The 16,980-nt window shown below is 45.9% G+C and overlaps 1 protein-coding gene across 1 annotated transcript; it reads left to right on the top strand.

The window, feature by feature from the left end:
• Window positions 1-2,486: 2,486 nt before the first annotated feature.
• Window positions 2,487-4,037, top strand: ier3 (immediate early response 3). Its single transcript, XM_056291154.1, has one exon. The coding sequence runs from the start codon at window positions 2,578-2,580 to the stop codon at window positions 3,190-3,192; it is 615 nt and encodes a 204-aa protein (XP_056147129.1). The 5' UTR covers window positions 2,487-2,577; the 3' UTR covers window positions 3,193-4,037.
• Window positions 4,038-16,980: the final 12,943 nt, after the last annotated feature.

The raw sequence follows: 16,980 nt of genomic DNA, 5'->3' as shown, positions 1-16,980 counted from the left end.
TATTAATGCCAGGTGAAAACAGTAGTGGGCTACAGAACAGCTTCAGTGGCTTCAAAAAGGTGGATATTTACTGAGTTGGTTGAACTGAATTTAAGTTCAGAAGTTTAACGCTGGTCCTCTCCTTAGCATCCCTTTACATCTGTGTGGTCTGATGAAGGACTGGATTCAGATACGAAAGATCAGAGGGAGATTCAGTTAAGTCTGGCCCTCAAATACCACCTAGGACCCGACCGGGGCATTTCCAGCTCTCTGAATGAATCAGGGTGGAGTTTGACTTCTCATGTAAAGATGGAGAAAGTTAAGAACTTGACTCATGTCGTGGGCTAGATGTGGTCCAAGGTTTCTTGGTACCAGCACATTGTAATTTTCCATTCCGATCTTCCTTATGAAATCCCATACTCCTCTAGCTACAGTACGGGCTTGTTTGGTTTTTCCTGGATTTGGAAACTAACATTATTCCCTGATGCTGCTATGCAATAGGGTTATGTCAACCAAACCATCTCATCCATTTTCCAGCTGAGCTCTCCCATCTCTGGGGTAAATGAGGGAGAGGTTGGTATGAGATCTGCCCCGACCTGTTGACTGAATCTGAATCTGCCAAACAACCTCTGAATATCGCAATTCGCCGAGACTGTGGTTTGTAAAACCTTCCAGGTTTGTACTGGTTGATTAAACTTTAAGGCATAGTTGGGGTTCATGGGTTTTAACTATGTGTCCTATAGTCGATGAGATTAGCCTAGCTTAGCTCAGTTGCTGGATGTCTACCAGGATCATAGCCAGCTTCTCTCCAAAGAACAGAAATACACTTTCTCCAAAGCCGATTGCTAACAGCTTTTACGAGTTAGCCTAGCATTAATTTTTTTTCACAAGTACATGCAAAATCCTAAAAAAATAGATTAAAGCTTTGAACTATTTTTCAGTAATATGCATATGTCTTCTTCTATAGTAGAAGAAAAGCAAGCTGTCCCTTTAAACCATGCCACTTTGTGGATAAACTCACCAGGCATGTTGCCACCAGCATGCCTGTACCAACGAGTTGATGACTTTCACTGGAATCCCGTACGGAGCAAATTAAGAACCACAATTATTGGAAAGAAAGTCATCAGGCAAGTTGCATAAAGAAACTATTGTAAACAACCTCAGTGATGAAGAGAAATCAAACCAAGATGGTTATGGTTTCTAACTTTGTGATGTAAGAGATGAGAAGATCTAGAACATCTGCGTGGGCGGGGCGCCCTTGTGGCGCCCCTGGTAAAGCGGTACCACATAAGGCTGAGTCCTGACCGCAGTAGACCCGGGTTCGAATCAGGCCCAGACCCTTTGCTGCACGCCATCCCTTCTCTTTTTCCTGTTAAATCTCTTCGGTTTTATTGAGACAGACAGACAAACAGACAAACAGATGGATGTTAATAGGAGGTTAGTGAAGTTGTAGGAGAAGGAGGAGTTCTGACCCTGTTTCATTTTCAAAGGCTCTCTCTCTCTCTCTCTCTCTCTCTCTCTCTCTCTCTCTCTCATTCTAGTTCACATTATCTCTCTCTTTTGTTTGTCTCCACCTCTCCTCCCTGTCCCTGCACTGGGAGACGTGGTTACAAAATGAAGCAACCGCCTTTCACTGTGATCTCAGCAGTGATGTCTTACGGTTTTATCATCACACATCATTTCAGATGAAATATGAAATATCAAAACTCCAGTTAACACAGCTGACAAAACGATGACTAAGTTCCCTTCATATTTCCATATCCTCACACTGGGTTTCCTATACAAGCCTGTGGTGGTGCCTACCTGCCTACCTGCCTACCTATCCATCCATCCAACACATCATGTAAAGGTGCTTCGGACAATATACAACACACTCAGTACAATAAAAACACAAAAGCAGCATTCCTAACTGATTACATGTCTTTAAAAGAAGTTCAGCGTGTAACTTCTCGTTGCATGTTCAGCAATCCACTAATTTACAGAATAAAGTTGTGTTGTTCCCCCAAACGGTTACTGGTGATTATAGTATACAGACCACAACGACAAGCACTTCCTCTTTCATACATGAATATGATGAGATTTATATATATATATAATTATTTTTCTTTACAACACTTCTCATCAAATATATATATATATATATATATATATATAATTATTTTTCTTTACAACACTTCTCATCAAATATATATATATATATATATATATATATTTTTTCTTTACAACACTTCTCATCAGATTCACTTGTTTTATTTTGATATCATATTTCTGTCTGACTGAAAGGAAGGTAACATTTGCTGACTTGGCGAGGATGAGGAGGATGAGGAGGAGGAAGAGGAGCTGGTGCTGCCCGTCTACCGCCGGGTTTTCATGCCTATGTGCTTTTTCCAGTTGAGCAATACCGGGAGCCGGTTGGTTGTCAGGGCGGGGCGCGGGACCCAACGCTGCAGGGGGCGGGGCCTCCCTACAAACCCCAAGCTGAGCGCGGTTATAAACCCTGCCTGCGTCCACAGACGCTCATCATACCGCTCACCGAGCCGACGACCGCGACCCGAAAGCGAACAAAGAGGAGCGACAGGAAGCCGATTCAAACACACGATGTGCGCCCGGTCTGACTGTTTCACGTCGTCCGTTGAGACGAAACACCGCCAGCTGGCTTATTCCAGAGCCATGGCAACGCGGAGCACCAAGCCGGAAGTCTTCACCTTCGAGCGGATTCCCGCCCAGACCGCCGCGCCCTCCTACGCTCCCATCCGGCCGAGGCGGCGCGCCATCCGCGTGATGTATCCCGCCAAAGTGCGGATGTATCTCCCGCCAGCTGAGCGGAGTCCCGCCAAACGCTGGCTGCTGGCGCTGTGTCTGGTGGTGCTGTGGCAGATCTACAGCGAGGAGCCCTGCGGGGACGCGCCGGAGGGCGGCGCTCAGAGCCCGGCCGCAGACTGCCAGCTCCTCTCCTTCCAGTCCGCGGAGGAGAAGGTGCGCCAGCTGACAGACGGAGGCGCTCCGGAGGGGGTTCAGGTTTCACCGCCGACCTGTGACGATAAATCACGTGGAGACGAGACCGCCTCCTGGGGCCAGGTTCTTCTCAACGCCACCGCCGCCGCCGCCGGTCCCGGACTGGAGGCGGAGGTGAGCCGCATGTACCAGGAGAGCACCAGGAACAGCTACATGGTGGCCCTGCTGGTCTACCACAGACTGGGGAGCGATAACTAAACGGGCCGGAACAAACAGCCGAAATCTGGGCTTTGAAAGCAAAACCCGAACCGAGCCGCGCCGCGCCAACATAGGCCGACGAGCCAGCGGGTGGTGTTGAGAGCGCGGCGGGCGCCGTGCCGTGCGCTGCGCACTGGGTGTTGTGCAGGTGGAGGACGCCTGCAGAGAAAACCAGTCCGGCGTGACACGGGACCTGAAGGACTCCGGAGGTGAAGCTGTGATGGCTCGCAGTGGATGAAACTTGAACAAAAGAGAACTGCAAAAAAAAAAACTTGAATGAACTTTTCTGTGAAAATGGCGCCATAGACCCGAGGCACAGAAGCAGTGGCGCCCCCAGAAATGTTTCATAGGGGGGGGGGCAAATGGGGCCACTGAAAATCTTGGGGTGGCACACCAAAACCAAAAGCCATGACTGAATTTCGGGAATTCTATGACGCTGTTGTAGTGTACTGTAGTGGAAAACTGTCAATATGAGAGTTAAGAAATATATACATTATTGATTTAAATGAACAGCACCTAATGCAAAATATCAGATAGAAGCATATTCTGCATATGCGACTCGTGGCTGGGGGGGCCGTGGCCACCCCTTGGGGGCGCCACTGGGCACAGATGCCGGCTTTCTAACGGCAAACTGCACGCACGTGTAGGGGAAACGGGGCCAACCACACTGGAAGGTTTTGTGAAGAATTTTGTGTTTTTTTTTACTGTAGGCCAATGACTTGAAAACTGGCACTAATGTGTATTTTGAACAACGAAGAATGTCTTATTTAGCTATTTATTGTACTATTTGCTATTTATTTCTGTTAACGTAATTTATCAAAATAAAAAATATGTCTTAAAACAACTGGACGTGTTTTGCCTTCTCATTGAAATGCACAAAAAGTGCTTCTGGCAATGTGTACTGACTTGAGTTCTGGTGTTCGCTAGTCCAACAGCACAGTCACATCTACAGCCGCAGTCGCTTCAGGTTTTTCTGCAGCCTGCATTGGTTTATATAGGGGAAAAGGACAGTATAAAGTCACGCCAAAGGGATCTTTAACATGGTATTTACTCATTTTGACCAGCTGTCAATCATGAGGTTACATATTCCTCACATATCAAACAGGCGCCTCATTATAATCTCCTCTGTGCATCTGAAATCAGGAAGGCTGGCGAGGAGAGGCACTTCTACAGCATCACTGGATCCCTTTGCGGAATTGATAAGGGTCGGCTCAGTCATTTCACATGCAAAAGTCTGGGTTTCCCTGCAGTCCAGGTTGAGATATTAGACGATGGGGTGAAAGCAACTTTCGCCTTTCGTGAGGGACGTGAAATGTGATTTGTATCGAGTCATACACCACTCAGACGTGTCATCTTGCGGTTCTCCTCAGAGCGATGAGCCGCTAAAGGCCTCGGCCCTGTGGGATACCCCTGTTACTGGAGTGAGTCATATTTGTACCTGCGATGCTGTACATGCCGATCAGGGTTTAGCTACGCATCACCTCCCTGATGAGATGATGAGGTGATGAGATGATGAGGTGATGAGGTGAGTAGGATCCGTCTCACAATACGAAACCCTGTTCCCAGGTGAGACATCGCCTCGGGCTTTTAGGGATGCCCCTCGTGTTTCTGTTTATGTTCAGGTAACTATGCAGTGTCACATGTACACACACACATACACTTTGTGTTCAGTGTGAACAGCAACAGGGTCGCAGGCTCAAACCCTCTGCTTACATAAGGTATTGTTTGGCCGGCGCCCCTCACCCAGGAAGTATATGTATTCAGACAGAAATCAACCAAATACCATTTGGACCAGTATTTAATGGCAACATCTGCCCTGCCAAATATTCTTCGAGCAACGCACTGAATCCTTTCCATCTGACCTCTGACCTCCCAGTGAAAGGAGTCAAGAACAACAGTATGCATGCAGTGAAAACTAACGGTGATTGCTGTACTACAGACAACAGACTAAATATCTCATCCCAACCTCCATCCAACATGGATCCATATATGCTCTCACATCAGTCTTAGCTGGAACAGCCTCCATCTTAAAAATACATCCGCCGATTCACCCGCTGCTTAAAGCCGCTCCTGATGCTTGGTCTTACTTAATATTTCACTACTACTGGTCTACTTACTTCTCTCTCAATACTTCATAGTTTACTTTCCCATCTATCCGTCTTGTTATTTCAGTGCCTCAGCACTTTGCACTGCATGCTCTGTGTTGGTAAACACTACATGGAGGAAGCTAGCACACTATTATTATCATTATTACAGTACATGGTTTACCAATTTACCATGAGGAGGTTTTTCAGTCCCATGTGGTTTTGGCTGGAGCTGCAGGAGTCAAGGTCAGCAGGTTTACAGCCACTCGGTGGAAAAATTCAGTAAGACTTCTCTCAGTGAGGGAGCGTCTATCTGACCACCAACCACACCGATAACACACAGTTGAGTCTGAAATAGTTTCCAGTCGACCGTGCTTTAAGTCTCTACCGCCTCTCATTCAAACTGCTGCCTGAGGTCCTTTGAGTGAGGCACTTCTAAACCCGCTAAGAGCCGAGGAACAAGCTGCTGGCACTAAAATTCAGGACACCAGAACCAACTGATGTGTACAGCCCCACAAACAGTCCATGTAGTGAAACAACACAGAACAGTGTGTGAACCTTTTCACTACTGACGAGCTGTCACTTCTGACGGTCTGCATCTGAGTTTGGACAAATTTACCCAAGAAACAATGCTTCCAGTGTAATATAGAGAGGTACTCATTGAACACATGTTGTTATCAACATGTTATGTAGTAGTAGTAGTAGTAGTATGTTAACTACTACTACTACTACTAGTTTTGGCTGCTCCCGTTAAGGGTCGGCACAGCAGATCATCTGTTTCCATCTCGTCCTGTCCTCTACATCTTCCTCTGTCACACCAGCCACCTCCATGTCCTCCCTCACCACATCCACCTCCTCTTTGGCCTTCTTCTTTTCCTCTTCCCTGGCAGCTCCATATTCAGCATCCTTCTCCTAATATACCCAGCATCTCTCCTCCACCCATGTCCAAACCATCTCAATCTTGCCTCTCTTACTTTGTCTCCAAACCTCCAACCTGAGCTGTCCCTCTAATATACTCGTTCCTAATCCTGTCCTTCTTCATCACTCCCAATGAAAATCTCAGCATCTTCAACGCTGCCACCTCCAGCTCCACCTCCTGTCTTTTCGTCAGTGTCACTGTCTCCAAACCATATAACATCTTGCGGGGAATGGTTGCCCTCACCGAGACCTGTCCATCAGCATTGACAACACCGTAGTGACGCCAACTTGGACTGCGAGGAATCGGGGTGTGATTCTGGACGACCAACTGTCATTTGCTGCAAACGCTGCAATGGTTGCTCGCTCCTGCAGATTTCTCCTCTATAACATCAGGAGGATTCGCCCATTCCTCACCGACGAGATGGCACAGGTGCTCATCCAGGTTCTGGTCATCTCCCGGCTGGACTACGGCAACTCCCTCCTTGCTGGTGCCCCGACGTCGGCCATCAGACCTCTGGAGCTTGTTCAGAAAGCTGCAGCTCGTCTGGTGGTCAACCGCCCTAAGTTCTCCCACACGACTCCCCTTGTCATTTCCCTACACTGGCTCCCAGTAGCTGCTCACATCCAGTTTGAGACTCTGGTGCTAGCCTACAGGGCAGTGAAAGAGGAACAGCTCCTTCCTATCTCCAGACCATGGTCAAGCCCTACACCCCCACCCAACCACTTCGCTCTGCTGCCTCGGGACGCCTGGTCACCCCGTTGCTCAGAGGCCCCTGCTGCCGATCGACCCGGTCCCGGCTCTTTTCTGTCCTGGCCCCACAGTGGTGGAATGAACTCCCCACTGATGTCAGGACAGCGGAGTTGCTGCCCATCTTTCGGCGCAGGTTGAAAACTCACCTCTTCAAGAACTACTACCCTGTTACTTGTTCTTAGCACTTATTGTATTCACTCATTTATTTAAAAAAATCTCTTTCTTGCACTTTTACTTGAGCACTGGTTTTGCTCTTAGATGCTTGTTTAGAGAGAAGATGCACTTATGACCTCTGATGACAAGTAGTTCTCCTGATTTCCTACGTTAAATGCACTTATTGTAAGTCGCTTTGGATAAAAGCGTCGGCTAAATGACTGTCTACTACTAGTACTTTCGGCTGCTCCCGTTAGGGGGCGCCACAGCGGATCATCCATTTCCATTTCTTCCGGTCTTCTGCGTCTTCCTCTGTCACACCAGCCACCTGCATGTCTTCCCTCACCACATCCATCTCAATCTTGCCTCTCTTGCTTTGTCTCCAAATCGTCCAACCTGAGCGATCCCTCTAATATAATCGCTCCTAATCCTGTCCTCCTTCGTTACTCCCAGCATCAACTCTGCCACCTCCAGCTCCGCCTCCTGTCTTTTCGTCAGTGCCACTGTCTCCAAACCATATAACATAGCTGGTCTCGGCTAAATGACTGTAATGTAATGTAACATAGCTGGTCTCACTACCATCTTGTAAACCTTCCCTTTAACTCTTGCTGGTACCCTTCTGTCACAAATCACTCCTGAGACTCTTTTCCACCCACTCCACCCTGCCTGCACTCTGTTCTTCACCTCTCTTCTGCACTCCCCGTTAATTTGGACAGTTGACCCCAAGTACTTAAACGTATACGCCTTCACCACCTCTACTTCCTGCATCCTCACCATTCCACTGTCCTCTCTCTCATTCACACATATGTATTCCGTCTTGCTCCTACTGACTTTCATTCCTCTTCTCTCCAGTGCATACCTCCACCTCTCCAGGCTCTCCTCAACCTGCACCCTACTCTCACTACAGATCACAATGTTATCTGCAAACATCATCGTCCACGGAGACTCCTGCCTGATCTTGTCCGTCAACCTGTCCATCACCACTGCAAACAAGAAAGGGCCCAGAGCCGATCCTTGATGTAATCCCACCTCCACCCTAAACCCATCTGTCATTCCAACCGCACACCTCACCACTATCACACTTCCCTCATACATATCCTGCACCACTCCTACATACTTCTCTGCAACGCCCGAATTCCTCATACAATACCACACCTCCTCTCTCGGCCCCCTGTCATAAGCTTTCTCTAAATCCACAAAGACACAAGGTAACTCCTTCTGGCCTTCTCTATACTTCTCCATCAACATTCTCAAAGCAAACATCGCATCTGTGGTGCTCTTTCATGGTATGAAACCATACTGCTGCTCGCTGATCGTCACCTCTCCTCTTAACCTAGCTTCTATCACTCTTCTCCATATCTTCATGCTGTGGCTGATCAACTTTCTACCTCTGTAGTTACTACAGTTCTGCACACCGCCCTTATTCTTGAAAATCGGTACCAGTATGCTTCTTCTCCACGCCTCGTTTGGTACATTAATTCCTCAGTATGTTAACAATGTGTTATTTTATCGACATGTTATGTAATCAGCACATTATGTTATCAACATGTTACATTGTCAACATGTTATATTACCAATGTGCTACATTAACATGTTATGTTATCAACATGTTATGTTACCAACCTGCTGAACATGTCGAACATGGACTAGCCAAGAAACGATAAAGGTTTTTTGTACTTTTTCCATAGGAAGAATGCTTTTGATGCAATTTTTTTTACCGTTTTGGGTTCGTTTTTTACAATTCAATTTTAGCACTGACAACAAAGCTTTTTGAAATAATACATTAAATTATGTATGGGGTTCCCTGGACCTTGTAGTGACAGTTACTGAATACACTAACAAACCACACAAGCTCTCATCAGGTCTCACTGGGACCAGGTAGCTTTTAAAGAAATAAAAGGTTGTCTGTAGACCTCGAGGGGAACCGGGGGGGGGGGTTATATATCATCAGCTGTCACGTTCTAACAGAGTTTTGACAGAGACTGGCTGCATGCTGTAATGTATAATGCTGATATGAAGCAATTTGTCTTTCCACATCTCTGCACATGAATCTGAATCTCCAGTAATACGCCACGATGAAACACCATATATCACATCACATCACATAACACCACACCACATCACGTCACACCATATATCACATCACATCACACCACACCACACCACATCACGCCATATATCACATCACACCACACCACACCATATATCAAATCACATCCCACCACACCACACCACATCACATCACATCCCACCATATATCACACACCACACCACACCACATCACATCACATCATACCATATATCACATCACTCCATACCATATATCACACCACATCACATCATATCATATATCACACCACATCACACCACACCATATATCACATCACACCATATCATACCATATATCACATCACACCATATCATACCATATATCACATCACATCACACCATACCATATATCACATCACACCATATCATACCATATATCACATCACATCACACCATACCATATATCACATCACACCATATCATACCATATATCACATCACACCACACCATATATCACATCACATCACATCATATATCACATCACACCATATCATACCATATATCACATCACATCACACCACACCATATATCACATCACACCATATCATACCATATATCACATCACACCACACCATACCATATATCACACCACATCACACCACACCATATATCACACCACATCACACCACACCACACCATATCACATCATACCTATCATACCATACCTAACCTGCTCAAGACGACAGACGTAGTTACATGTATCTATGCTCACTCACTTTGAGTGTTAAAATTGATAGAACACACACACACACACACACACACACACACACACACACACACACACACACACACACACACACACATACACTCGCACACACACAACTAATATTCCATATTTCATGTAATATACAAAGTGTAAAGTGTAATGAAATGTGTGCGTGCGTGTGTGTGTGTTTAACATTTGAGCGGGTGGTGACCTTTAACCACATACGAATCGGAAACTGTGGAGTCCCCCCCCCCCCCAACACAACATCCCCCAGTGGAAACTCCCCCGTCAGCTTCTCATTGCGTGGGGAAGCATTAAACAACAAAAACACACTACAGCCTCACAATCTCACCAGCAAACAGACAGACAGACCCTCTGCAGGCAGTGGAGATGGTGGGGGGCTTCAGGAGAAGCCCAGCCTTGCAGCCCCCCACCCCAAACCCCCACCCCCAGCCTATGTGGGTAATAGGTAGATAACCAGCTCAACCAACTCTCAGGAGTATTACTACTACATGACTGTAGCGTATGTATTACATGACAGCTGTGGGTAATAGATAGGTAGATAACCAGTAGTAATGCAGTAGTAATACTACATGACTAGTGTATCTATTACATGACAGCTGTGGGTAATAGATAGATAGGAAACCAGTAGTAATGCAGTAGTAATACTCTCAGGAGTATTACTACTACGTGACTGTAGCGTATGTATTACATGACAGCTGTGGGTAATAGATAGATAGGGAACCAGTAGTAATGCAGTAGTAATACTACATGACTAGTGTATCTATTACATGACAGCTGTGGGTAATAGATAGGTAGATAACCAGCAGTGATGTAGTAGTAATACTCTCAGGAGTATTACTACTACATGACTGTAGTGTATGTATTACATGATAGCTGTGGGTAATAGATAGGTAGATAACCAGCAGTAATGCAGTAGTAATACTCTCAGGAGTATTACTACTCCATGACTAGTGTATGTATTACATGACAGCTGTGGGTAATAGGTAGATAACCAGCAGTAATGTGGTAGTAATACTCTCAGGAGTATTACTACTACATGACTGTAGTGTATGTATTACATGACAGCTGTGGGTAATAGGTAGATAACCAGCAGTGATGCAGTAGTAATACTCTCAGGAGTATTACTACTGCATTACTGTAGTGTATGTATTACATGATAGCTGTGGGTAATAGGTAGATAACCAGCAGTAATGTAGTAGTAATACTCTCAGGAGTATTACTACTACATGACTGTAGTGTATGTATTACATGACAGCTGTGGGTAATAGGTAGATAACCAGCAGTGATGCAGTAGTAATACTCTCAGGAGTATTACTACTACATGACTGTAGTGTATGTATTACATAACAGCTGTGGGTAATAGGTAGATAACCAGCAGTGATGCAGTAGTAATACTCTCAGGAGTATTACTACTGCATTACTGTAGTGTATGTATTACATGATAGCTGTGGGTAATAGGTAGATAACCAGCAGTGATGCAGTAGTATTACTACTACATGACTGTAGTGTATGTATTACATAACAGCTGTGGGTAATAGGTAGATAACCAGCAGTAATGCAATAGTAATACTCTCAGGAGTATTACTACTACATGACTGTAGTGTATGTATTACATGACAGCTGTGGGTAATAGGTAGATAACCAGCAGTGATGCAGTAGTAATACTCTCAGGAGTATTACTACTACATGACTGTAGTGTATGTATTACATGACAGCTGTGGGTAATAGGTAGATAACCAGCAGTGATGCAGTAGTAATACTCTCAGGAGTATTACTACTACATGACTGTAGTGTATGTATTACATGACAGCTGTGGGTAATAGGTAGATAACCAGCAGTGATGCAGTAGTAATACTCTCAGGAGTATTACTACTACATGACTGTAGTGTATGTATTACATGACAGCTGTGGGTAATAGGTAGATAACCAGCAGTGATGCAGTAGTAATACTCTCAGAGACTACATGACAGCTGTGGGTAATAGGTAGATAACCAGCATTCATGTAGTAGTAATACTCTCAGGAGTATTACTACTACATGACTGTAGTGTATGTATTACATGACAGCTGTGGGTAATAGGTAGATAACCAGCAGTGATGCAGTAGTAATACTCTCAGGAGTATTACTACTACTTGACTGTAGTGTATGTATTGCATAACAGCTGTGGGTAATAGGTAGATAACCAGCAGTCATGTAGTAGTAATACTCTCAGGAGTATTACTACTACATGACTGTAGTGTATGTATTACATGACAGCTGTGGGTAATAGGTAGATAACCAGCAGTGATGCAGTAGTAATACTCTCAGGAGTATTACTACTACATGACTGTAGTGTATGTATTACATGACAGCTGTGGGTAATAGGTAGATAACCAGCAGTGATGCAGTAGTAATACTCTCAGAGACTACATGACAGCTGTGGGTAATAGGTAGATAACCAGCATTCATGTAGTAGTAATACTCTCAGGAGTATTACTACTACATGACTGTAGTGTATGTATTACATGACAGCTGTGGGTAATAGGTAGATAACCAGCAGTGATGCAGTAGTAATACTCTCAGGAGTATTACTACTACTTGACTGTAGTGTATGTATTGCATAACAGCTGTGGGTAATAGGTAGATAACCAGCAGTCATGTAGTAGTAATACTCTCAGGAGACTACATGACAGCTGTGGGTAATAACCAGCAGTAATGTAGCAGTAATACTCTCAGGAGTATTACTACTACATGACTGTAGTGTATGTATTACATAACAGCTGTGGGTAATAGGTAGATAACCAGCAGTAATGTAGCAGTAATACTCTCAGGAGTATTACTACTACATGACTGTAGTGTATGTATTACATGACAGCTGTGGGTAATAGGTAGATAACCAGCAGTGATGCAGTAGTAATACTCTCATGAGTATTACTACTACATGACAGCGCATCTGGAAATGGGCCGAGTCACACTCAGAAACTCAAGTTCAAACTGAATGAGTCCAGCACCGTGCCCATGACTTAACATTAGCAAGCAGTCTGATGGACTTCCATGTTAAAGCCAGGCCCCCTCTCTCCTCCCACACACTCCCTCCACACCTCCTTCTCCTCCTCCTCATTCCTGCACCATGCGTCACTTCAAGACACTGGAAATATCGAGAGTTAGAATTGCACGGGGGGGGGGGAGCGAGAGAGAGTATGAATGAAAGTGTTTTACATTCTTTTACCAGAATGTGTCTGTCACAGAAAGCTGATAGAAAGGGAGGTGTGTGTGTGTGTGTGTGTGTGTGTGTGTCTGTGTGTGTGTGTGTGGGTATAGGTGTGTGTGTACATGTATTTGTTTGCGTAAATATGTTTGCAGTGTGCATGTGCGCGCCTACCAACATGTACCCTGGCTCTGCCAAATGACAGACGCTAAGCAGGTAAGGGCTTGGCAAGTACTGGGATGGGAGATCTCCCGGGAAAACGGGAGTTGCTGCCAAATGTGGTGTTGGCGGACCAGTAAGGAGCCGTCCTACTTGGTGGACCTGGTCCCAGTGCAGTGACGGGGACACTGTAGGGCAGTGTTTCTCAACCCAGTCCTCAAGGAACCCCCTATCCTGCAGACTTTCATTGTAACCCTGCATAGGTAGCCCTGCTTGTACTTACTCGACCAATCACCTCGCAGCACTGAATTATGCGAGGTGTGCAACGTCTGACAAAATTCATTGCTGATTGGTTGAATAACTACAAACAGGTAACCTATTCAGGGCTGCAAAGAAAATCTGCAGGATAGGGGGGGGTCCTCGAGGACTGGGTTGAGAGACACTGGCCTAGGAGGTGCCGTCCTTCGGATGAGACGTTAAACCGAGGTCCTGACTCGCTGTGCTCATTAGAGAGCCCATGGCACTTAGCACCAAGAGTAGGGGGTCCCCCGGTTTCCTGGCAACATCCTCAACTTGGCTCTCCCCATCTGGCCACCTACTCACCCCCCCCTCCCATGTGACCGGCTCAATGGTTCCTCCCGCTCCACCTCAAGCTGATGTGTGGTGAGCGTTCTGGTGCAAAATGGCTGCCGTGCATCACCCAGGTGGGGCTACACACTGGTGGTGGTTGAGGTGAGTTACGCCCTTCACCGTGAGGCGCTTTGGGTGTCTAGAGAAGCGCCATGTAAATGTAATTATTATCATATCTGTGTATGCATAGAATGTGTGTGTGTGTGTGTGTGTGTGTGTGTGTGTGTGTGTGTGTGTGTGTTACCGGGGTGGTGTGGCCCAGGCCAGGATGTCTTTGGAGGCGACTTCCGTTTATTCTGACAAAAGTTCAAATAGAAAGAATCAGAATCCTCCGGTCAGCGGTGCCATGTGCTCTTCCGCCCCTAGCACACGGGTTAAATGACACCGGAACATGCTAGCATGCTACACCGGAAGTTCAAGCTCACAAAGAACTCGCAGAAAAGCAGAGTTGCTTACCTCTCGCACGCATAGCGCAAAAAGCGCGCGATTCTGCCGCTTCTTCTTCTTCTTCGCGGTTTACTGGCGGATCGCAAACAACTTTGAAGTGCATAACGCCACCTACTGTACAAGAGTGTGTAACATCATGTCGTTTTACCCTATTACACTGGCCTACACAAATATAGTTTGTTTTTTTTCTTGCATGGACTTTGGAAACTGTTTTTGGCTCATTTTGGGCTGCTGAATCCAAATCTGATCAGATTTGCTCTGTCACATCCAGTTTTCGTGCTATCTGTATGCTCCTTATTCAGGATTTTATAAAAGTTGACCATCTAGTCTGGCAATCTTGGTGGAGGTAAAAATGACCCCTATTCATTTCCTAAGTAATGTCATGCTAGGCTGAGTGTTTACTTATTCATTGTAATCATTTTTGCATCTATCGATCTTCTAATGCAACAGTCCTTTTTTTAACTTCGCGTGTAAAATAGCTGTTTTCTCAAAAATAAGGATTTTTCATAGTTCAAAAACCTGATGTGATAGGCAAAAACTAACGCCAGATTTGGATTCAGCACCCAGAAGTGAGCTGGAATCCGTTGAAAAACCCCTTGCAAGAAAAATTGTGTTGACCGGTGTATTATTAAATTCTACCCGTCAACCTTGTGTCACTTAAAAAAGTAAGGCGTGCCTTCCTGGTGATTTTAATCCCCTCCCCCTCTCCTTCTGTTCCCAGCATCCCCATCAGATTCCACTCCCGTCCCGCCTCCCGGGCCTCATCCTGTAACCGTTCTCTTTCCAAGAACACATGAGACAGTGTAACATTACATGCTCAGCGTTTTCTTTAACTCCCCAGTTCCCACACGTCCCGGACAGCAAAATGAAACTGGGCCACATCCGGGCCGGACGTATCACAGCAACTGGCGCGGATCCGCCCCAGTGTCTTTTTGCACAACGGGCCAATACTTTAGGAGGCCTCACCCCGGCCAGAGGTCTAGGAGTGGAATGTGATATCTATGCAGATCTGCCGAACTGTGTGTGGGCGGATCCGGCCCAGTGTCAGGTGCTATGAGGGAATTATCACTGTCCCTTTCCCCCCATCATAAACAAAGTGCCATTTAGTCCTGTGTGGTCCAATCTTAGTCTTGTTACGATGATCTCCTCCCTTCAGTTCCTTTCTTTATAGTGCTTTGTTATGACAGACTTTTGGGTTTCGTAATAACCCCTTCCTTTCTGTCTTCCTCCCATCTTGTCTGCCACATCGCCATTCCTTTCCTCTTAATCACTGCTTTTCCTTCTCCGAACCGATACTGTTATTTCCTTCGGCGATGCCCTTTATCTGCACACTCATTCCCTTTCAGCCCCGCGTGTGCTGGTACCCAACAGAACCGTACGTCTACACCACCCCTGTGTAGTCTTAGCGAATCCCGGTCAATGTCCATGATGAAGTCTTCTCTGACAGTTTTTGTTGACCGTACACTTTCCAAGACTGCTATCGAGTCTGTACATATCACCACCCTGTCAGGTCTGACCTCTTCAACCCACTGTAGCCCAATAATGACTGCCACTGGTTCTGCTCTACATACTGATGACTGGTCAGATGTTCTTTTGGAAACAGGCGTTTTAAACTCAGGGACGTGCACACCAATTCCCACCCATTCCTGTTTGCTCTTGGAACCGTCGGTGTGGATTTTGATGGGAGCCGTGATAACTATTGAAAAGCTAGTAAACTATTAAAGCGCGCGATTAATGCGGGCGGCATCATTTATAGAGGGGACCCGCGGAAGTGACCGTAGGGGAACAGGAACTGAACAAACGTTCCACACATTGACTCTAGAGGCATAGCGTGTCAGCTAACAAGGGTTTAGTAACTATACACTGATTTTGTGCAATCATAATACCACATATTATGACGGTATGAATAACTCTGTCACACACACACACACACACACACACACACACACACACACACACACACACACACACACACACCAGGATATGGTTACATCAGGAAGGGTGATTAGAAAAGGCCCAGTCAGCCGTGCCTTTTGAGGAAACCAGTGATCTTATGTGAAATCATCAAAACCACTGAAACGACCGCCTCCATACCAGGAAGTGTCTCTTGGGAAACCGAACCCAAAAAGGGAACGGTGGGAATCTTTTCAACACGTCCTCCTCTGCGCACGCTAGCGAAACACGTGCCACTTGATTTCTCTCGCCTCACAAAGTCCTTTGTGATTTTGAACAGGATCTTAGCTTAACGTGACTCATGTATAATTGGTGTCACTATTGCTTCACCTCTGAGGCTTGCACCATGGCAGTCACTCATCGCGTATGAAACACCACATCAGGATACGGCTGCGCCTTAAGCTGGCATCTCAGAAATGCTCCTGGTTTTGAAAGGCCGCCGTCACACGTGTGCGCTATGCCAGGTGCAGATATGAATGGTATGTCAATAGAGTTATGTAAACCGTGAGCCAAGGCCGTGACAACTAGGGGTTAGCACCCTCTAGCCAGATGTAGGCAAACTACAACCATAATTTAAAATTACATACATTTGGGGCGTCTGGGTGGCGTGGCGGTCTAGTCCGTTGCCCACCAACACGGGGATCGCCGGTTCGTTACCTCCGGCTTGG

Source organism: Lampris incognitus, chromosome 1 (genome assembly GCF_029633865.1).
Source record: "Lampris incognitus isolate fLamInc1 chromosome 1, fLamInc1.hap2, whole genome shotgun sequence".
Classification (NCBI taxonomy): Eukaryota; Metazoa; Chordata; class Actinopteri; order Lampriformes; family Lampridae; genus Lampris; species Lampris incognitus.
The sequence above is the reverse complement of the archived record's forward strand: the minus strand, read 5'-3'. Positions and strand labels throughout refer to the sequence as shown.

What these genes read in the sequence shown, in the direction of transcription:
- ier3 (XM_056291154.1), top strand. Translation starts at nt 2,578, where the DNA reads ATGTGCGCCCGGTCTGACTGTTTCACGTCGTCCGTTGAGACGAAACAC.